Raw genomic sequence first — 21,840 nt, forward strand, 5'->3', positions numbered from 1 at the left:
AACAGGTAATAGAGTCACTAATATTATAAGTAACTTTATATGGTGACAGATGGTTACTATACTTATGTTTTGATCATATCATAAGGTATATAAATGTTGAATTACAACATTGTACACCTTAAATTGATATATCATATCCCAACTGTACTTTAAAAATTAAAAAAAAATAAGTTTCTTTTGGTTCTGATAACTAGAAACAGAACAGTTTCTTAACTATTAGCTTTTCGACTAATCTGATTTAAAAATAGGGATTATCAGTGGTAATGACCTGGTGAAAAAGGTGTTATATATTCAGTTTTTTAATGAGTTTGCCCACTATAGTCCTTACCCTGGATCAGGGGTGTCAAACACATTTTAACTGGGGGGCCATATCAGCCTTGCAGTTGCCTTCAAAGGGCCAAATGTAATGTTAGGACTGTATAAATGTAACTACTTCTTAACTAGAGGCAAGGAGCTCGGTGATGTCGCTGGGTAGGAACAAGGTGCTGGGCTGGATAAAACAAGGTAGAGGGCTGGGTTTGGCCCGCGGGCCTTGTGTTTGCCACCTGTGCCCTAGATTCAGTCCCAAACACACCCACACACCTGCATGCTCTACATGTTCACATAGATGCACACAAGGATTTCAGAGGTGGTCAGTCCTCAGTGTTCTTTTGTTCTCATCTTATTTTGCATAATTGGTGAAGATGAGGGAAAGGGGCATACTTATGTCTGTTTACTATACAGGACCAAGTACACAACTTTTAAGTAACATTCTATCAAATTCGGTTTGATGAAAATTAATATTGTCCATTTGCCTGCATAAGATATCAACAGGGTCAATTTGCCAAAGAAATTTCCAGTTGGCTCAAATATTCTGGGTCTGAAGGGTCTCCCTGCACCTAGCCACACTTCCACCAGCGCCTTGGTTGGGGAAGACATCGTTCCCCTGTTGTGGTTGGGCCTGGAAGGAGACTCTCGTACCCTGAAACGTGTTTCTGAAGCACAGGAACCCCCAGTCAAAGTAGCATTTTTCTGGTTTTCCCCACATGTCTCTGTAAGTTTCCAGAGTATCCAGCTGTCCCAGTGCCTAGGTTGAAAAAACTGTCCTGTCTCCAACAAATTACTTTACATAGAAGAATAAATTCCTGGAAAGACACAGACAGCCAAAGTTTTCCCAAGAAGAAACACATAACTTGAGTCATTTTACATCTGTTAAAGAACTGGAAATGATAGTTTAAATTTTTTCCTGCAAAAGCTTTCAGGCCAAGATGGCTTCACTGGTAAATTCTGCCAAACATTTAATAAAGCTCTAATGCCAGTTACACACAACTGTTCCACAAAGTTAAAGAGAATAGAATACTTACAACTCATTTTATGAGGCCTTCATTACATGGATACCAAAACCAGACAAAAATCAGAAAATATAATGCAGATCATTTTCCCTCATAAACATTCATGCAAAAATCCATGACAAATGTTAATGATTATAGTCCTACAGTATATAAAATGGATAATATATCATGACCACATAAGGTGGATTTTAGGAATGCAAGGTTGGATTTCTAGGTGATGGAATTCACCATATTTATAAACTAAAAATTAAAAATCATGTAATCATCTCAATGATGCAGGAAAAAAGCATCAGACAAAAGCCAACATCTGTTCCTGATAAAAATTGTCAGCAAACTAGAAACTAAAGGAAACTTTGTCAACTTAAAGGATGTTTATGAGATAATCTACAGATAACATTACTTAATGACTGAATGCTTTATTCCTGAGATCAGGAACAAGGCAAGGATGTCTGTTCTCACCACTTCTGTTCAACATTATACTGCAGTTCCTACCAGTGGAATAAGGCAAGAAAAAAGAAATAAATGACACCCAAATTGGAATGGGAGGAAAAAAAACTATCTTTATTTTCAGATAACATGACTGTCTACATAGAGCAAATTATTGCATTTCTATGTGTTAACAATAAACAGTAGGAAATTGCAAAAATTAAAGTACTCTTTATAATAACATCCCACATGTGAAATACTTAGGGTAAGCCTGAAATAGAATGGGAAAGATTTGTACACTAAAAACTATAAAACACAGCTGAGAGAAATTAAAGATCTAAATAAGTGGAAAGGTATAGCGAGTGGGTCATAGGCTGGGAGACTCAACAGTGATGTTGATGGTCCCCATGACAAAACAGCCTTTAAAATGTTTATTAAACTTTGTTCAGCCTGCAAACAAACAGTCTTTGTTCAGACTGTCCACTGCCATTCACTTGCTCATCTCCTTTATCTACAGCATCTCCAAACTTGCCAATTCAGCAGGTGGAAAGCCTTTGAGAGTATAGATTCTCATGAGGAAGGAGAAGCTGAGTAGTTTTCATTTTATTTGGACTTGAAGTCAAATTGGCCAGAATTCATTTTTACCTCTGCAGGAAGGGAAAGAGCAGCTATGAGATTTTATATGTGTACATGAATAGGCATATCGATACTTAAACTTGTAGGCTGAACTTTGAGACCCAAAGGACTTTCTCATTAATAAAATGTAAGGAGAACGGACAGAAGAAGCAGTGAGAATAAAAGCATTTTAAGGAAGTTGTAAAAAGGGTGGGGTCTTTGTGCTTCACCGACAGCTCTTGTCCTTGTTGGCTTTATTGACCGGTTCCACTGGGTCAAGATGGCCTTCCTGGCTCCATCCCACCTCCCTGGTCCCATGAGCCGGAACTGATAGGGGCTACAAGGACCAAAGTACACCTGCAGGGCCAGCTGGGGGTCTGTCAAGAAGAGCCATGGTATGTTAGGCTTGCTTCCTATGAAGGAGCCCAGCTCGTCCATGTATGTGATGTAATCTGTCAGCAAAGTCTGGCTGTGGCCAAACCTGAGGAAAGAAAAAAATGTATAGCAGTGAGCTGTAAACAGAAGCACCAATTTCTTATTTTGTACCTCAGAAAATTAGCATTTTAGTGGGCACCTCCAGTAATAACCCCCTCCTCTCTTTTGCCACAACATTAAACATGTCATTTGGTTTTTTGGCTGTAAATGAGCTTTCAGTTTTCTCTCCTTCCTAATCTCTATCCAACTTTGATGTAGTTTTGGGTTTTTGGAGTTTTGGTTTTTTTAAATTTATTTTTAACCATAGTTGACATACAACTTAATACTTTTTAGGTTCATTCATGTTGTTGCAGATAGCCAGATTTTATTCTTTTTATGGCTGAGTAGTATTCAGCTGTATAAACATACCACATCTTCTTTATCTAGTCGTCTCTTGATGGACACCTATGTTGATTCCATTTATTGCTAGTGTAAACAATGCTGCAATGAACACAGGGGTGCATATATCTGTATAGATTATTGTCTTCATTTTTTTCCAGATAAATACTGAGAAGTGGGATTGTTGGGTTTTACTGTGGTCCCTTTGCTAATTTTTTTGAGGAATCTCTATGGATTTCCATAGTGGGTGCATGAATTTATTATCCTGGCAACAGTGCACAAGGGTTGCTTTTTCTCCACATCCTCACCTGCACTTGTTATTTGTTGTCTTTTTGGTAATATCCATTTTGAAAGATGTGAGGTGATACCTCCTTGTGGTTTTGCATTTCCCTGATTATTAGTAATGTTGAGCATCTTTTCATGTGTTTGTTGACCATCCGTATGTCTTTGGAGAAATGTCTATTTAGATCATCTGCCTGTTATTTAATCAGATTGTTTGATTTGGGTATTGAATTGTATATTAAAACACTCCTATTGGATATATCATTTATAAGTATCTTCTCCCTTTCAGTAGGTTGTGTTTTCATCTTATTGGTGGTTTCTTTCACTATGCAACTGCTTTATTTTTCTAAATTACATTTATTGTTGTAGCATTGGTTCATAACATTGTATAAATTTTAGGTGTACAACTTTATTATGCAACATCTGTATACTCTATTGTGTGCTTACCACCCAAAGTCTAGTCTCCTTTGCTTACCTTGTATTTAAACCTGTTTACCTTTTTCATCCTCCTCCAACCCCCTCCCACTCTGGTAACCAACATTCTATTGTCTGTATCTATGAGTTTTTATTTGTTGTAAAAGCTTTTTACTTTGATGTAGTCCCATTTGTTTATTTTTTCTTTTGTTGCCTTTACCTGAGGGGACATATGTTGGGAACTGCCCTGCCTGATTTCAGAAGCTATAATCCCCCCATGGCTAAGGTTGAGTGAGCAACCTACAGACCACAAGCCACTAAGGAGACAAAGCTTCTCTCCCTGGCAGGGGCGCCGCCTCTGCTCCTTTTACTGCACCCTGCCTGGCCCCCAATGCTTGATCGGTTAGCCAGTGATGGGTAAGATTCCTCAAGGGAAAGATGACCTAAGACAGGCACGATTGCAGGGGGACCCCAGGGAAGGACTTGGGGGGGGGCTATAGAAAATTTTGGTGATGGACCCTCGCCCCTCAGCTTTGACATAGGCTGAGTCCTCATTCTGTCTGCAAGAAGTCTCCTAATCTCTTGGCTGCCTTACTTCCCCTGCCTGACTTAAGCCTAAAACAATGCTGGAGATGGATACTGTCCTGTGCAAGAAGGGGTGGGGTCCCTAGGTTTATCAGGCCTAAGAAAGAATGCATAAAATCCTATGAAACTTACTCTGCTAATACCCTCAATTGAAATAATAAGGGACCAAACAGAAAGTGAGTTTGTTCCCCAAAGTTTTATGGCACTTTAACTATCTGACCTTGACTCAGAATAAGCACTCAGAATTCTTTGAATGTTATGTATTGTTTAATCATTTCTGCCTGACAATGATTGATGAGCTTTATTCCTGTGAAAACTGAACCCAATAAAAGCCTGTTACGGCAAGGGTCGGGGTGCTCTCCCCTTGAGAGAGTGGCCAACATGCTCCAAGGCTTTTTCTCCTCTTGAGAGGGAAGCCATGCCGTCCCTTTTCCTCCACAGGACTTGGTAGTCCATGTGAATTTGTCTCATATCTCATCCATAACTCTGTGGACACAGCAGGCTGGTGTCTGTCAGACATATTTAAACAATATTGCAAAGACAGATGTTTAACCATTTACTGTCTTTGTTCCCTCTTTGCCCCTCTTCCCAGAATTATCTTATTCCTTGGATCTCATTTTTTTCTTTGCTCTTATCTTTAAATCTGTTTTATTGTATATGTTTCTTTTTTTCCTTTTTATTGAATTTGTTGGGGTGGCACTGGTTAACACAATTATACAGGTTTCAGGTGCACAATTGTACAACACAGCATTTGTGTATTGTATTGTAAGTTCATCATCCAAAGTCACGTCTCTGTCTGTCACCACTTATCTCTCTTATACCCTCATCCATCTCCCTCCAACTTCCCCACCTGCCATTTACCACACTGTTGTCCATGTCCATGATTTTCTCTCTCTCTCTTTTTTTCTTTTTGCTGCCTTTGTTTTCTTATAGGAGTTTTATGGTTTTAGGTCTTAGTCTTTGAGTTCATTTTTGTATATGGTATAAGAAAGTACTCCAATTTCAGGGTTTTTTTTTTGTCATTTATCTGTTTTGTTTTCCCATTATTAAAGAGATTAATAAAAAGATTTGTTTTCCCCCCACTGTATATTCTTTCCTCCTTTGCTATAGGAGGAAATTGACCATATACACATAGGTTTATTTCTGGGACCTGTATTTTGTTCTATTGACTTATGTCTCTGTTTTTATGTCACTATCATACTGACTTGATTACTATAGGTTTGTACGATAGTTTGAAACCACAGTACGTAACACCTCCTACTTTGTTCTTATTTCTCAAAATTTCTTCAACTCTTCAGGGTCTTTTGTGGTTCCATATAAATTTTAAGGTTATTTGTTGTAGTTCTGTGAAAAACACCTTTGGTATTTTCATAGGGATTGTACTGAATCTGTACATTGGGTAGTATGGACATTTTAATGATGTTAATTCTTTCAACTTATAAGCATTGTGTATCATTCCATTCATTTGTGTCTTCTTCACTTTTTTTCATCAATGTCTTATAGAAATCTCAGTACAGGTCTTTCACTTCCCTGGTTACATTTATTCCTAGGTATTTTATTATTTTTGATGCAATTATAGTGGGATTGTTTTTAAGTTTCTCTTTCTGATAATTTGTTATTTGATTATAGAAATGCGGCCCATATCTGAATATTTATTTTGTATTTTGTAACTTTGCTGAATTCATTGACTCATTTTTTTTCTGTGAAGTCTTTAGGGTTTTCTATACAGAGTATTACATTGTTTGCAACTAGTGACAATTTTTCTTCTTCCTTTCCAATTTGGATGCCTTTTATTTCTTTTTCCTGACTGATTGCTGTGGCTAGGACAGACATGTGGCTGATGAGAAAGGAGCTCTTGAAGAAAGTGTTACAGTTGTTTTTCAATCTCAGAACTACTGGCATTTGAACTGGATACTTTTGTGTTTGGGTGTACAGTCCTGTGTACTGTAGGGTGTTTAGTAGCATCCCTATTCTCTACCCATTAGATGCCAGTAACATGTCTTTTTTACTTGTGATGACCCAAAATGTCTCCGGACTTTGCCAAAGCCACCCCTGTTTGGGAACCTAGTGTTATACAGTAGAAATGTAATGGCTCTTATCTGCCCATGCAAGACTGTTTAATTATAGCTGGTGTTCTGTTTGTTTCATTAGCAAGTACAGTCTCTTACCACTTGAGTTTATTCTTCATTTGCTTATCAATATCATCCATCATTTCCTTTGTAGTTGGCAGGGTACATGAGCCTAGGAAAGAAATAAAGAGAGAAATATTGAAAAAGACAAATCAGAAGTGTATAATGACACATAATGCATTTTATTCTGTGGTTATGAACTCTGTCCGTAAAAGATTTTGTATCAACTGTACTTGAACAACAATAAAAAATTTAAAAAATACTTTGTTTCAGTACAAAAATAAATAAGTAAAAAAGAAGGGGGAAAAAGATTTTGTATCAAGAAGAACTGTCTTTGGTATCTCTAGTAGAAAGCAGTTCACAGGAATGAAGATCTGAGAGGCCCATGAACTTGCTCTGGGAATGGCGAAGCTGCTCTGCAGTGAGATGGTGACAGCGGAAGAGTTTGTAGCTTTGAATCACCCAGTCTCCTATTCCTGTGATGTTATAGAGGGCCCAGTCTTCAATATACTCAAGACCACTCCATGTATATAACATCTGAACAGTTTCTTCATGTTTCTTGTCAGTGTTGTCTTATTAAGGATTCTCTCAAGAAATCATCTGGTGCAATAGTTCACTCTTAAGGTACATGGCAATTAAAATGGGACAGGGAAGGAAGCATGGTTTTCTCAGAATCAGCCTGCAGCCAAGGAGGATATTTTAAGGTATATGAATATCTAATCACTATGTTGTACACTCAAAAGTAATATGATATTGTATGGCAACTGTAATTGAAAAATAAGTTTTTTAAAGTGAGGGCAGCATGACTTTTTAGTTTTTTGGAAATTTTACTACATCAGTGGAGGCTTTTTCTGATTGCTGATGGCAGCTCACTTGCCGTTTAACAATGGCGAGAATTTATTGTGGTGTCCATAGTGGGCGAACACATCCTAGCTCTTGTTAGCATCTGTCTCAGCCTGACGGTGCCCTGTAATCACATGGTGGCTGTGCTTCTACTAGAATTTTGATCATTTTGTTTGATGTTGTGTCCTGAGTGCTAAGACAGAGCCTGGCACGTAGCAGGTACTTATTAGTATTTGCTGAATGAATCAATGATATCTTTCGTTTCATATAAAATTTTTTTTGGTTTATAAATTGTATCCAGTCTTCTCACAATACCTCAGGCATGAGGCACTGTTGTGCCATTCAAGAGAAAAGACAATGGGAACATTTAACGGGGGAGTGCCCTTACAAAAGATTACGCAACAGGGCTAGTACAGTAATGCTCCCTCGTTGTCCTCTTGCAAGAAAATCTTATTTATCCACAACATTTTTAGAAAGCACATACGTACACTCTATGGCTAACGGTTTTTTCATTACGTATAGTCTCAGTTTTTATAGATTGTGTGCTGGGTAAGGTATACCTGTATTTGCCAAGACTCTTGAACCCTTGAATAAAAGGACACTTTTAATAACAATGATAATCAATGTCATTGGAGTAAATTAAATCACCATATTTGAGACATTGCTTTTCTCTGTGTACTTCTTGTATTCTTGACTTTCTCGCATAAACACACTTGTAGTCCCTGGAGACCATGGAGCTGAGAGTGGAGAGATGGGGAGAAGATTGTCTGGAGAGTAGAAGTGACCTCATGTTGTTATTCTGAAACAGGTGGACAGCAAAAAGGCCTCCAGCATGTCTCCAGGCACGGCCTATCCATCCTTTGCAATGTACTTGGACATTCAGTGACTCATTGCTATTCTTCTCTTGCTTAAAGCCTTTCAAAGTCCTTTCAATTGCCTCACCAGAAGTCCAAGCTCTTTAACAGCTTATACAGCCCTCCACTCACCAGTTCTTTCCTCCGTTTCTTGCCACGCCCTGCCTCTGTTTCATATTCCCTCACACCGAAGTGTTTCTGGTTCTTTACACACTCTGTGCAGTTCCTCACCTTTATGCCTTTCCTCGTGCTCTTCCCTCTTCCTGGAATAGCTCACCGCCCAGCTGCCCTCAGCAGAACAGCCTACAATTTCTCGCACTGCAGCTGGCATTCCCCTCACCCTATTTCAAGCTCTCTGAGGTCAAGAAGCATGTTGTTCCCCTTGGTATCTCCAGCACCTAGCATGGTGCTTGGTATCTACTAGATGCTTAATAAATGTCCACTGACTGAACAAATGAGAGACAGAATGGCCCACCTACCTGTGAACACTTTAGTGGCCCAGCGGGCTTGCTGGTCAGTGGTGGGGATGGCAGCCCCAAGGGACTGGACAAGGCCAATCACAGCCAAGGTTGGCTTCTCCATCGCTGGAGGGAAGATGCCTTTAAACAAGGTGATCTCGTTGTTTCTGCTCTTGATGATGGAGTCATCAAGGAAAGGGTAGGCGTAAGTATAGCCTGTGGCAAAGATGACAGCGTCAATGGCCTCAAACGTGGTCCCGTCCTCAAACATGGCTGAGGTCTCCATGAACTTCGTCACATTAGGCTTGACCGACAGAGTGCCACACAGGATGCGGGATGGGAGCTCGTCATTGAACACAGGCTCTTTCCTCAGGGTGCTGTGAAGAAACAAGAGCCGCAGGCCTTTGCTGTGAAGTGCCTCGTTCCCAGGGGATCCCCACAACAGCCCATAGCGTGGGTGCCAAATTTGAGCAGTTAAGTGTCGGCCCAAGGATACCCCACTCTCTTCCTCTGGGCAGACCTTAAGGATATCTCCTGGCAACTTCTCTTCTGGGTGCCTTCTGGGAGACTTGCCAAATGCATTAGAATGAAAGTAATTCCTAGACATAATAAAATGTCTAAGCAGGCTGACTCTGGAGCCAGAGGATGCAAATGCATATCCTGGCTCCAGTCTTACCAGCTGCCACTTGTCTGTATTTGTTTCCTTCAGAGTAAAATGGGGATATCTAGAATCTACCTGATACAGTTGTTGTGAGAATTAACCAGTGATTATCTGTAAAGCACTCAAGAGAGTGGTTGGCATGTGCGAGCATCATTACTCTAAGTGAACGATGATTGTAACCAAGGTCTCTCATTGTGCATGGGGAAATCAGATTTGCTGTGGCCAGATGTCATATTGCCATGTTTGGTTTCCTTTCATCAGCTGTGGTCCCAAAAGAAGGCATAACAACTTGGGTGCTGTACTTCTGTTGCCATGATTCTAGGAATGTGTGTGTGTGTGTGTGTGTGTGTGTGTTTGATGACATTCTTCATTTTGAGTTAAGTTTCCTTCAGGGATTTGGACGTTTCTTTTATCTCAGACCCTAAGGAACTTTATTAACCTTAGAATTTGTTTCTCACTCCCAGACTGCTCACCGCCTCTACAGCCCTGAAGTTTTTTCCTTTACCTCGTAAGGTGACAGCAAGTAGGCCACACAGTAAAGCCTCCTTTTCTCTCCCCTCCTCCACCTCCGCTGTGTGAGGCAGGGGTGAGGGCTGTCAGTTCCTGAGGGTATTTGGAGCCCTTTCTGGGAGGGAGCTTAGTTTTTGGGAGTGGATTTCCGGAAATATGTTTTAATCATCTGAAGGACAAAGCCAATGTGCAATTTGCAGTTTGCTTTACAAGACAAAAAAAAAAAAAAAAATGGTAACCAGCTCAAGATTTGAAACTTCCATTGCATTAAGCATAATTTTAAATGTGTTAAATCACCATTGTTTTCTTTTAGGGATCTAGCTGTCTGCCAGACTAGGGAGGAGTGAGGGTTTGGCTCCCAAGCCTGACATTTGCTATTTCAATTTCCAGTTCTCTTTTATTTTTCCTTAACCTGTTTCTCTAAACACAATGGAACACTTTTGCTAGCATGGGCCAAAGATAAAATTTCTTTGTGAATCCTTTCTTTTCTTACTCACTTGAATCTTTTTTTTTTTAAATTGATACAGTGATTCCTCTATCTAGAATGCCTTTTTCATTAACGGGTGTTGGGCTGTGTCTCCATAGAAAAGACATAGTGAAGCATGCTCATTTCATTGACTGCATTAGTTCTGTGATCCCAAATGCCCGAGGTGCCCCAGTACTTCCCGACTGTCCTGCAAAAACGCCAGCCTGTCTCTGATGGAGGAGCTGTGCACTTTTGTTTTGAGACTTCCTACTTGATGAGACGTGTCGGGTAACCCTACTTTGTAATTGTTCCTTAGGAGCATATTAGAAAATTTGAGATTATTAAGAACCAATATTTTGTGAAGCTTTATAGTTTACAAAGTAAGTCTTATATTTTCTTATCTTGTGGAATACCACAACAGTCTTGAGGAATAGGTATATTATTATTATTTCTATCCCCATTCAACCTTAAGTATGGACAAGTTACTCCTCAAAACACTGTAATTTGTGAATCGGCTCAGCCCTCCAGTGTCTGTCCAGGTTGTAGCTGCCACGACTGAATTCTGCACGGCAGGGTGACTGAGCTGCCTGCCCCTTTCCTGTCCCCCGATTCTTCCACATGCCTTTCCCCTCTAGACTAATTTCCAGAAGATTTTCATCCCAGCCATGGCCTCTGGGGATGCTATGTCAGCTTCACAGTCCTCAGTGTAACCCCACCAGCCTCAGTGAGACAACTAAAGAAAGACCTGGAGAGAAAGAATCCCACTTAAACCAGCGGGCCACTCTTTGAATGAGAAACACGTATTATTGGCAGTACCCATTTAGAGGCATCAGGCCGTAGTTCTCATGCTTAAACCATGTGTTCATCTTCTTGACATATAGCCAGTCAGAGACAGCTGAAGGAAGTGCGTTCTGGACAAAGGAGGCAAAGCGGGTGACACACACCATGTCCCAAGGATAGCCGTCATCCCAAACCCGGCTCATGACCCAGGAACCACTCCTGGTGCTGATGATGACCTGGTGGGGAAGGAGACATCAACTTCTGAAGTATTCTGCAAGAGGTAGCAGATACAACATGATTCTCTGGATATCTCCATGAATTTACCTCCTTCACCATCGGAGGAGGGCCGCATCTCAGAGGGAGGTGCGTGACTGAACCAGGCAGAGGTGGACTTCCTCCCTCCCTGTGCCCCAGAGGGCTAGTGCACAGTTGCTGAAAGAACTGATGTGTTGGAACAGGAGGGCTCTGCATTCACCCGGGACAGGTTTTGCCTGCATACACTCATAGGCTAAGATGGTAGGTATGATACAAACCAGCCAATCAGTGGTGGTAGTGGCTGGGTTGGGTGCAGGAAATGTAGTGAAATCTCTAGCTGAAATGAGGCTAAGCAGATGCCAAGGGTTTAATTCTGTTCTCTGTTCCTGCTCTCCTTTGCCAGTTCTTGCTCCACACCGAGGTGGCATGTTGCTGGGCAGCCCCACACTAGGCAGTGGCCTCAGCCCTGAGTCAAACCCAGTTGCCTATTTTACCACTTTTGTGATGACCCAAGGGGGGTCTGACTTTTAAAAAGTCCTTAGCTTTTATTTACATGTACCTAAGAATTTATTTATTGAGCACCTATTTCCTTTAAAACATGCTGTTCCTACTGGTCATATAGGATGTAGCTTGGAGTCCCCTGGGACTCCAGGCTGGGTTAGGTTCTCCTTTCTTGGTGGTGCCACTCACTAAAGTCTCATTACCCCCTTTTGCAAAGATGTGCATACCTGTCATTCTGCCTCCACCCATCGCCTGCTCCTTGAAGTCAGGAAGTACTCTGACTTGTTTCTGTGTTTATTTCTGACACATAGAAAGTGCCCCGTGTTTTTTTGAGCTGTGGCTGTTGAGTGGATAAACAGTAGTAAGAGCTAAGTCTTGTGTCTCTTCCAGACATTCAGAGTGGTAAACAAGTACCTTTTGCATTGTATGTGATAAGAAATGCTGTTAAATAAATTAAGGTAGAGTCACCAGTTTGCTGGGGGTGATCAGGGCATAACATTAAAACAAAAATGCACACTGACACACACCTCTGGTTCCAGCACCATGCACTCCCGTATGAGCGTGGACCCCTTCACCTGGCTTCACAGGGAGAATGTCTGCAGTCTTCCCTGCCTGGGCATATGTGATGGGGGGGTGGTCAGGGGACCCTTGTGGTAGGACGTGACCATCAGCATCCTCAGTGCCTAGGCTGTAGGTTTGGTAGCACAGCTGTCCCCCAGGTTCGTTTCCCCAAACCTTTACCTCTGTAGCCAAGCGACTGAGCTCTACAGCAATGTCACATCCCGAGTTCCCTAGGCCAATCACGAGGACCCTCTTCCCCTTGAAGGCTTCTGGGTCCTTATACTCCCGGCTGTGGAGGACGTGGCCTTGAAACTGGTCTAGGCCTAAGCAGAACATGGGAGGTAGTTTGAGTTGATTTTCAGAAGAAATGATATAGACTCACATATTTTGATATTTTTACTTTTAAATCTCCTAATGGCATTCTTAACTTTAAAAGAAGTTCCCTAGTTGAAAAGCATTTATCCTTTGGTGGTTTTTTGATAAGAAACCCTCAAATGATTACTTTTAGTGCCTTAAAAAGACCCCTTAAGATATGAGAACTTCTATTTTGATAATGATAGCTAATATTTATTGAATACTTCCTGTGGGCTACACACTCTGCTAAAAGCTTTATGTATTTTAACCATTTAACCTTGATAACATCTCTGAATGGTAGGTACTGGTATTCTCTCTATTTTAAAATACAAGAAAATTGAGACAAATAAGTGACTTGACCAAGGTTAGGTGGTAGAGAACCTGTGGAGTATTGAGCCCGGGTACTCTAAGCCTATGCTGTATTGTGAGCTGCCAGGAAATATAGTGCCTCTTAACATAGATGGTTTGATCTTCAATTCTCCATGAATCTCTACTCTTTTCATGATATTGGCCTGTGAACATCATGCCTTGAGATGGGAACTGTAGATGGGAATCTTTGAGTGGAGGTGTGTTTCTGTTGGAAGGAACGAAGGAAGGCTGCTTGTGTGTTGTATTTATCTGGTGCCTGCTACTTCTGTGTAGTAACAGAGTGTGCCTGTGTGCGCGCACATACACACACTGAGATTTCTAAAGTTTGTTTGCAAAATGTGGACATGTATGAAATTAGGAAACCCAGATTTCCTCCATACGTCACCAATATGTTTGTTATAAATGACGTAAGAAAGTGTGACTTTCTGTACACAGTTTGGCAGTCGGGCTCCACTTCTGTGAAGGTGTAATACCCTCTCTCAGAGACCCACATGCAGTCAGGACTTACGTTAACATTGTGTCTAAGGTAAGACACAGCTCGGAACCTGTGGCTTCCTCTTGTCTCTGGCTTACAGGCCCTTGATTCTTTTAGTATAGGGCCCAGGAGGCCGATTATTACTAGACTTCACACAGCTTCAAGCTTAAAATTTTGTTTCAAAATCTTTTCCAGCTTAAGAATCATCATTATGTACAGTCTGTGGAAAGGTCTACTTCAACCTTGATGTTCAAGAGATTATTATTATACATTTTCCAAACTTACCAGGGAAAGAATCACGTGGCAGATTGGGGTAGACATGATGTCCTGAACAAACCATGACAGCATCAAAAATAGTAGATTTCTGCTTCCCATTCTTTTCCAAAACCAATTCCCACTGGCCGGTGACTGAGAAGTTGGGACATTTCTTGACACTGGAAACCAGGGTCTTAAAGAAAATCAGAAAGAAATTTCTTCTACTCATAATTCTATATGTATTTATTTATTCAGCAGTGTTTCTGTGGAGGAAATAACTGTTATGAGCTCCCCTGGTCGTTGAGAAACGTGTAGGAAGATGTTAAAATAGGAGTCACAGCGAATCTTTAGACCTCACCAGGGAAGGTACTTATGGGGGCGTGTTTATTCTTTTGATATGGAGTTAGCAAGTTTGGGGTATATAACACTGAGTATTCTGGTGACAGGTGCTGTCTTATTTGCATACGGCCCTCCCCCAGGGACACCCATGCCTTCTTCCTCCTTGGTCCCATCTCTCATCTACTCCAGTGACGTGAGAATGTTTCAGGGTCAGTCCTCGCTCATTCTCTCCTTTGCTTGGGGTGCACACTCTCCTTTGGAAACATTAGCCACTTTCACAATATGACTATTATGTAAGTATGTACAAAAATCAAATTAGATTACATTGAATTCAATTACAATCATTTGTTATAATTAAATTACTTTAATTTGGCACATTTATTTTTAACTTATAAATAATCATAATTGTGAACTTTAGATATTTTATTATATATATTATGTATTTATACACATAATCTATGTATATAAATATATAATAACATATTTTAGATAGATATCATTTATAGTATAATGATATATATTTTAAAATTATATAAATATAATTTATATTTTATTATATCAAAAAATAAATAAGTAAAATTATGTGTAATCCCAATTCATGATTTCGCTGATTATTTTTCTAGGTCTGTGTGCTCTGTCCGGAACAGCCATGCATTGGGGTTAAGAATAAAATTAAACAAATGAAAAGCATTGTTGTTATTTGCAGAGCCAGTGCCTCAGAGCCGATTCCTAAGGCTCCTTGTCTGAAGAGCTAAGTGGGTGGATGATGAGGGAAAAGACTGTGTTGCTCATTCATTTCTCTTGGAAGGCTTTCTAGCAAGTGCCACACTTTCTGAAACCACAACGTATGGACATGAAGTGTGACTAAGAACTGGAGAATCTGAGATTGTCACTAAAATATGAAAGCGTGAGGGTGGAAAGCACACCGCAGTGGCAGAGCTGCCTCCAGCATTTTCTGTGGTGTTTTAAAAGCTCTCAGAGACTGATGGGGAACGTTTTTAGGGACAAAAAAGCCAATGCATGGATACTTTACAATCTCCACAGCTCAGCTCCGATGGGGGAGCTGTCCAATTGCTTGGCTCTGATTTCTATAGCTGAGTGCTGTGTCCTTTTTCTCCTTCCCACTGATATCAGCAGCACAAGTTACGAGGCTCTTACCTCAAACTGTATATACCTTAGAAGACCCTTCTCTTGAACGAATGCCCTTATGTACTCCTGGAGTTTGGTGTGGTGCATGAAGTTGGGGTAGTCGTCCGGGTACGGGAAGTCTGGGAAGCACATCATCTCCTTGGAAGAGTTGGTGAACACGGACGGGTAAATGCTGGCCCTGCCTTCTTCTGTGTGGTCCTAGGAGGAATAGCAAGGCTTGAAAAGGAAAGCAAGAATGGTGTGCCCCTCAGTTTTTTTATTATGTAAAAAACCAAAAACCAAACCCCAAAGACTCATGCAAAAAGGAACAGGTCTCTGTAAGACCTGGAAGGAAAAGCATAGCTCCTGGCTCAGAGCTGGTCTCTGTCCACCTTAGTCCTTGTTCTAATTACCCCAGGATTAGCTCTGTGTTTTCAGTCCCATTGAATTTTCTTTCTTTTTTTCTATCACAGCAGTGGTTCTGGTGTTTAAAAAACACTCAGCTAAGTGGTTTGAAGGGGGCCACAATTTTTAGCTTGTTTGACTGGCTGTGCGGTATCCAGTGAGCTCTTCAACAGCAACAGAACCTTCTGTTGAAGTGGTTCCCCCACTTTGGTGAAACTGGAATCACCTGCAGGGCTCCTTAGGCTGTAGATGCTTGGGCCCGCACCCAGCATTTCTGACTCAGCTTGTCAGGGGTGGGGCCTGAGGATTTGCATCTGCCGCCAGGAGGCAGTTGTTGACATGGCTGGCCCAGGGACCCACTCGGAGGACCACCACTCTGTTGGAAGTGAGCTCTGCGCTGGAGGAGTGCCCTAGCTCACCACTTGGAGGCCATTGCCCCTCGCCAGCAAACACAGGAAGCCAGAAGCGCCAGAACTTGTGTCCCACCTTGGCACTGCATTTTAAAGTCTCCGTGTAATTGAAAAGCAGCTTTTTAAATTAAAAAAAAAATTTAATTGTTGTTCAAGTACAGTTTTCTGTCTTTTACTTCCATCCCAGCCCACCTGCCCAACCCTCCCCCGCTCTCCCCAAAAGCAGCTCCTTTTGAGAAGTGGTTGAAGGCTTCATTGAAAAGCAACATTTTCTCTCTGCTTTCAGGACAGGGCTGAAGCTCACACAATCGCCTGCCTAACAAGCACATTTAATAGCCCGTAGCCTCTGCTTTCCTCAATCCTGAGGGAACTGCCATGAAATGGAGGAAAAGCTTGGAATGGCTTCAGGGTATCTGTCGTTCCTCCCACCCCCTCAATCATCCCTGCCCTCTGCCCCCCACCACTGCTGTCCTCTGGAAGATGGAGACAAAAAGTTCCGGAAAGAATGGGGAGGATTGTATATCCGGGGGTGGGGTGGGAGGCTGCGCTTCCTGAGGCCTCAGTGTTCTCTCCGAAGTTGGAAACAACACTTCCTGTGCTGTTGGTCCTGTTTTTCTCAGAAGAACTAAGCTCAGAGATGGTGACTTTCTAAGCCTCTCTAGGAAGTGTCCGCCAAGGTCAGCAAGATGGCAAAGGCTGGTGGTGCCAGGCAGGTTCTAAGCTCTTCCAGCCCTGTTCCCCGACAGCTGGTGCCTGTGTCGTTAATGATTGAGAGGAGGGGTAGAGGAGGTTTCTTGGCTGCCCTTTGAAGGCTGGGAGGGCTGAGATGCAGTCTGGGGATGGGTTAAAGAAATGTGAGACTTTGCTCTTGGATGATTTCCATGTTAATGAATCTCTGCCCTTTGGCCCCTGGACCCCAGCCAATCAGAACATGCAGAGAGAATATGTATCCTGCAGCTCTTTAGATTTTTTTCCCCCAAGAGGCTGTTCTCCATACAAAAGAAAATAGATGTATTGTATAAAAACAGACAGTTGCCCTGGAGAACTTGAATTTTCATTATTTCAATATGTCAGGTGGTCTGAGCCAGTGAAGAGGATATTAAGCTCTGACTCTGCCTCTGGCTGGGGCAGCTTGCCCTGGACAGGGAGAGCCACACAGCTGCAGGCAGCTTCTCGTGTCTGTCCAGGGTCATCACTGCCTTCGTGTCTCCTCTTTGCCACTAGAGCACAACTGGCTTGAGGGCAAGGGCAGAGGCTACTTCCGGAGGGCTGTGTGCGCATTTTTCTAGTTTACCTCTATCTCCTTTCATTTTCCATCTCGGCTTCTCAGTCTCATTTCTGTGGGTCTAAAGATACCCTCGAGGTCCAGCTCAGGAGCTGCCTTCTTCCTCTTCGACTGGAAGCCGTCTGCCTGCACCACAGCGGTGGTCTTCACGCCCTCGTCTCAAGTTCCCTTGTCGTGGAGCTATCCTGACACTCGCTTTCTCTCTGCATCTGAAACACTGGCTGCCCGCTGGGCCTCTTTTCTGCAGCCACTATGCCCTGTGCACGCACGTGTGCCCTGTGCACGCACGTGTACTTGCTGAATGAACACATGAAAGAATAAGTGGAACAGGAGATGTTTGCCCAGGGAGTTCTGTGTCCCCCCTTTGCAGTCGAAATGCCCTGACCTATTGTGCACAGCTTGTTGAGCAATCTCTTACCACAGCAGATTAAAATCATGTGAGGCCAGGGGGCCTCACATGTTAGAACGCGTGAAACTTAAAACGTGCTCATACTCAGTCTGCTAGTGTGTAAATCCGATTTGGATTTCATTTTGCAGGCAGGAAAAGCACACGGTGAAAAGTTCAGAATGATCAGGTTTCTCTCTTCCAGAGCACCTCTGCCCAACAGGGCTTGCAAGAGGAAAGCTTATGTAATACATTTTCCAGAAGCCCCTCTCTGCTTGAGTGTTGTACCACTCTTCTTCAAAAAGAAGGAAGGGCTGGAGTGTGAGGAGGAGGCTAAAGTTTGTTACTCGTATGGGTTTACAGCCCCACAGGGCCTTTGATATCTTTCTGCTCATACACAGTCACCTCAGGGAAAAGAGACATCTCCTCAGGTGAAAAACCCGGCGTCTGACCTTGTACCTCATCAACCTGTGTTCTGTGGCTTCTGTGAATAAACTCTCAGATTGGGCTGCACTGGTAACTCGACCCCCAGATAGACTGTGATCAGTGCCTTCTCTGTGCCTCTCAGGACTGCTGGTCACCCCTGCCTGGAGACCTCTCCCACCTGGCGCTGCCACCCTGTAGGAGACTGAGCGTCTGTGGGGTGCCATTCACACACTATGTTGGGGATGGCACTCTCTGCACTGTGTCACATAGTGGTGGTCCTCTGCTTTCCTTCAAGTAGGACATTCATGTCTCAGCCAAGAGCCACCCTGCAGGAAGTTTTCCCTGACCCAGCGAGATTTTAGTAGTCTGCCCTCTTCCAAACCTCAAGGCACATATTCATTAAGTTGACAGTCACCAAGGCGACAATCTAGGTGGCAAAGTTTCCATAATCTCTTATGTGACACTCTTCAGGTCAGATATATTTTGGAAACATGTCGATTTGGGGATTATTTTGGAGCAGAGACCATTTATGCAGAGTGATTACTTCATGTATATTAGCCATCCTAGAACCTCGCACACAACTTTGCCAAAATAGCTGCTCAAGCAGCGTTGAATTGTTACTAATTAGGTAATAGGGAACCATTTCATGATTTAGGTAGAGTTGGCCATATCTCCCTGAGCAAATGGAAATAGAGAAAACTGAATTCTTAAAAAACCAACCAACCAACCAACCAACAAACAACCTCTTGCTTACTCCCTAATGAAATTTAAAAGTTAATGATCTTATAACTTCTGTGATAAATACGTTTAGGATTATAAGACCACCCCAATTTTCTTAAAATAAAAGCTTTGAGATTGGTCCAGATGTGTTCTAAATTAGTACTGGTATACTCTATTATAGCAGCCTGTTGTTGCAGGTTGGGCTACAACTGAGACCAGGACAGAATATAGTTATAGGGTGAATGATGGGGATATAATTAATCTCTGCAAGCAGAACACATATCATCTACATCCAATAACAAGGGTTGGGAAAGTCATGACAGAGAGGCCAGATGTTTTCCCAAACTTGGCTTTGAAATTTAAAAATTGTGTTTATAATGACAGTTTTCTGATTTGATCATTTCTACAATAAGTGTGAATGGTAGAGACAATCCGTTTTGCCTCTGGATTTGGAGCTGACAGGACATTCAATAACCACACACCCAATACACACAGTCATCATTCATAAAAGCTTACAATGTTTGCCCAATAGACATAATTCTAGAATTATAACTGTTAGAGTTGGAGGACACATTAGCAGTAACATCATTTCCAACCTCTGCATTTGACAAATGAGTGTTTGGGATCTAGAAAGAAGAGTGACTTGACTGAAATGCCTGCCCAGAACACACCTAACAGTTGAGAAGAGAACTCGGGACTTGTGACCCGTGTAGGTTTCTGTGTCCCCTCCTGTTCCTAGGGTTGAAGAGCAAGCAGTTGGGACAGAGCCCTCTCAGTTGCACGGGGAGGCAGCGGGGTGGTTTGGGCTGTTTACTGACATCAGCCCTCCTAGCAACCCGGAGGTCTGGGCTCCGTCAGGCCAGTCACAGTATTTAATAAGTGGGATGTCCTCCTCAGGAGAAGCCTGGCTTGGGAGAAATAGTTCTGGATGACTGGGCATCAGTGAGGTGGGAGCAGGGCCATTTTACTTTCCAGATCTGGAACTTTTGTGACCTACCTCCAAATCCAAAGTAGAACCGGTCAGATTGGATTTGCTATAGAACCCAGTTCCCTCTTACTGGGGTCCCAGAGGTGGGGCACTCACCAAGAATTTCCATAGGCCTCCCACATCATTGCTCCTCTCGAAGCAGGTGGGCTCCAGCCCCTCCTCTAGGCAGCACCGTATGGAGGCCAGGCCACTGACACCAGCTCCGATGATGGCCACTCTCTTCCCCATGGCCTCTTGCAGCAGGGTCTGGACAGCTGTTCTTCAGAAGTCTGTTCCTGAACACGTCAACTTTTCAGCAGAAATAACCAGCTGAAGTTTAAGAGTCAGGACCCTCACCTTAACAGAAGAACATAGAGAGACACATTAACAGTTGGTGCTCATTGTTTTTTTTCCCTACCACTTTTGCAAATAAGATTCTAAATCTGGTTTCTTCTCCTGATTATTCAACACGCCCTACGTGGTGGAGTCAGTGAAAGCAAGAACAGGAAAGACCCCGAGGGTCATCAATTCCGTGCTGTCATTACAAAGGAAGCAATAGTCACTCCAGGGAGATTAGAAGTTACTTCTTCAAGGTCTCAGGGCTAATAAGTAAAGATGTCAGGGCTAGAACTCAAGACTCCTGCATGCAACTCACGGACAGGGAGGGGCCTTACTCTTACTCCACCTGCTGCCTTTCCCCAGAGAACTAGCAATGTTCTGAATGCGGAAGAGAATGTCTTTTGGGATGATAATTGGGAAAGGGGGTGGAGTTATTATTCTTAAAGTGGAAGTTCCTTTTTCTTTGTATTTCTTATGGTGGAGTGCCCTGGTAAAACCTTACCAGGAAGAAAAGGACCCAGCATGGTAGTGGTGGGAAATGGGGGTGGGGAGGAGGGCAGAAGAATAAATAGGTGGGGGAAGGGCAAGAATGAGGTCCTTGCTTTTGGGGACAAAAAAGAAAGCAGTCATTGATATGGTTACTGGAGCTGTAAGGTGAATCCCTGGGAGATTAAAGGAAAAATGATTCTGTTATTTTTGCTTTGGAGCTATAGAATATATATAAACAAAGGCTATGCACCTGGGCTACACGGAAAAGTTTTCTTGTGCCAATAGTTCTTTTGTTTAAAGCCCATTTTTCTGGAAACTTAACCGGATTTGAAGAGCTGAGCTAATTCTTGGAGATGAGTTTGTGAAACTAGTGAACTCAGGGGCAGAATTGGGAAGTCACTTGTCCGGCTCCCTCCCTCTTTTATATCTGCTCATCCTTCTTCTGTATTCTTCCCTCTTCCCATCCTCCTTCATCCCCCCTCCTCCTTCATCCCCCCTCCCTCATCCCATTCTCCCTCCTTCCCTCCTCCCTCCCTTCCTCCTTTCTTTCTTCCACTTCCCTGTGCATCTACTGTGGGTCATGCATTTATAGGAACCTCTTAGAAACTCAGCAACAAGCAGACAGCAATTTCCATCTGGAAACACACAGCCCCATGGAGGGAGAGACGACGAATGCCACAACAGAAGAAACAGACATCTAGGAATAAGCGGCTTCCAGATGAAGCGAGAAGAGAGCTGAGTCTCGAAGGAAAAGATGCTTGCCAGGTGGACAGTGGACACAGAAACATGAGAGCCAAAAGCAAAAATGTGCCACTGCAGCCTTGCAATGAACAGAGTTCATTAAGGGACAGTTACATGGGAGGCACATCCGGCAGCTGTAAGATGAAGGGTATATCCTCCACACTGCTGGGGAGGCACCGAAGAATGACATAAAACAGAGCAGGGTGGATAGGGCGGATGTGACCACACCCAGGTATGGGGAATGCTCAACTCAGTCGGGACAAAGTCCT

The 21,840-nt window shown here is 42.7% G+C and overlaps 1 protein-coding gene across 5 annotated transcripts; it reads right to left on the minus strand.

The window, feature by feature from the left end:
* Nucleotides 1–1,871: 1,871 nt before the first annotated feature.
* LOC119065409 (putative dimethylaniline monooxygenase [N-oxide-forming] 6) lies at nucleotides 1,872–20,738 on the minus strand. Of its 5 annotated transcripts, none has more exons than XM_037167438.2 (9): nucleotides 20,677–20,738; nucleotides 20,120–20,359; nucleotides 15,435–15,623; nucleotides 13,968–14,130; nucleotides 12,665–12,807; nucleotides 11,204–11,403; nucleotides 8,772–9,127; nucleotides 6,635–6,707; nucleotides 1,872–2,853 (listed from the first exon to the last, which is right to left on the minus strand). In XM_037167438.2, exons 2-9 carry the CDS (start codon nucleotides 20,249–20,251, stop codon nucleotides 2,511–2,513), a joined length of 1,599 nt encoding a protein of 532 aa, XP_037023333.2. In that variant the 5' UTR covers nucleotides 20,252–20,359; nucleotides 20,677–20,738; the 3' UTR covers nucleotides 1,872–2,510. The 5 variants fall into 5 exon arrangements, with proteins under 5 accessions (XP_037023333.2, XP_037023332.2, XP_037023331.2 ...); XM_037167437.2 differs by having other exon boundaries at nucleotides 20,688–20,705; XM_037167436.2 differs by having other exon boundaries at nucleotides 20,658–20,701.
* Nucleotides 20,739–21,840: the final 1,102 nt, after the last annotated feature.

The sequence above is a fragment of the Artibeus jamaicensis genome, unplaced genomic scaffold (genome assembly GCF_021234435.1).
Source record: "Artibeus jamaicensis isolate MK-2021 breed Jamaican fruit bat unplaced genomic scaffold, CSHL_Jam_final scaffold_625, whole genome shotgun sequence".
Classification (NCBI taxonomy): domain Eukaryota; kingdom Metazoa; phylum Chordata; class Mammalia; order Chiroptera; family Phyllostomidae; genus Artibeus; species Artibeus jamaicensis.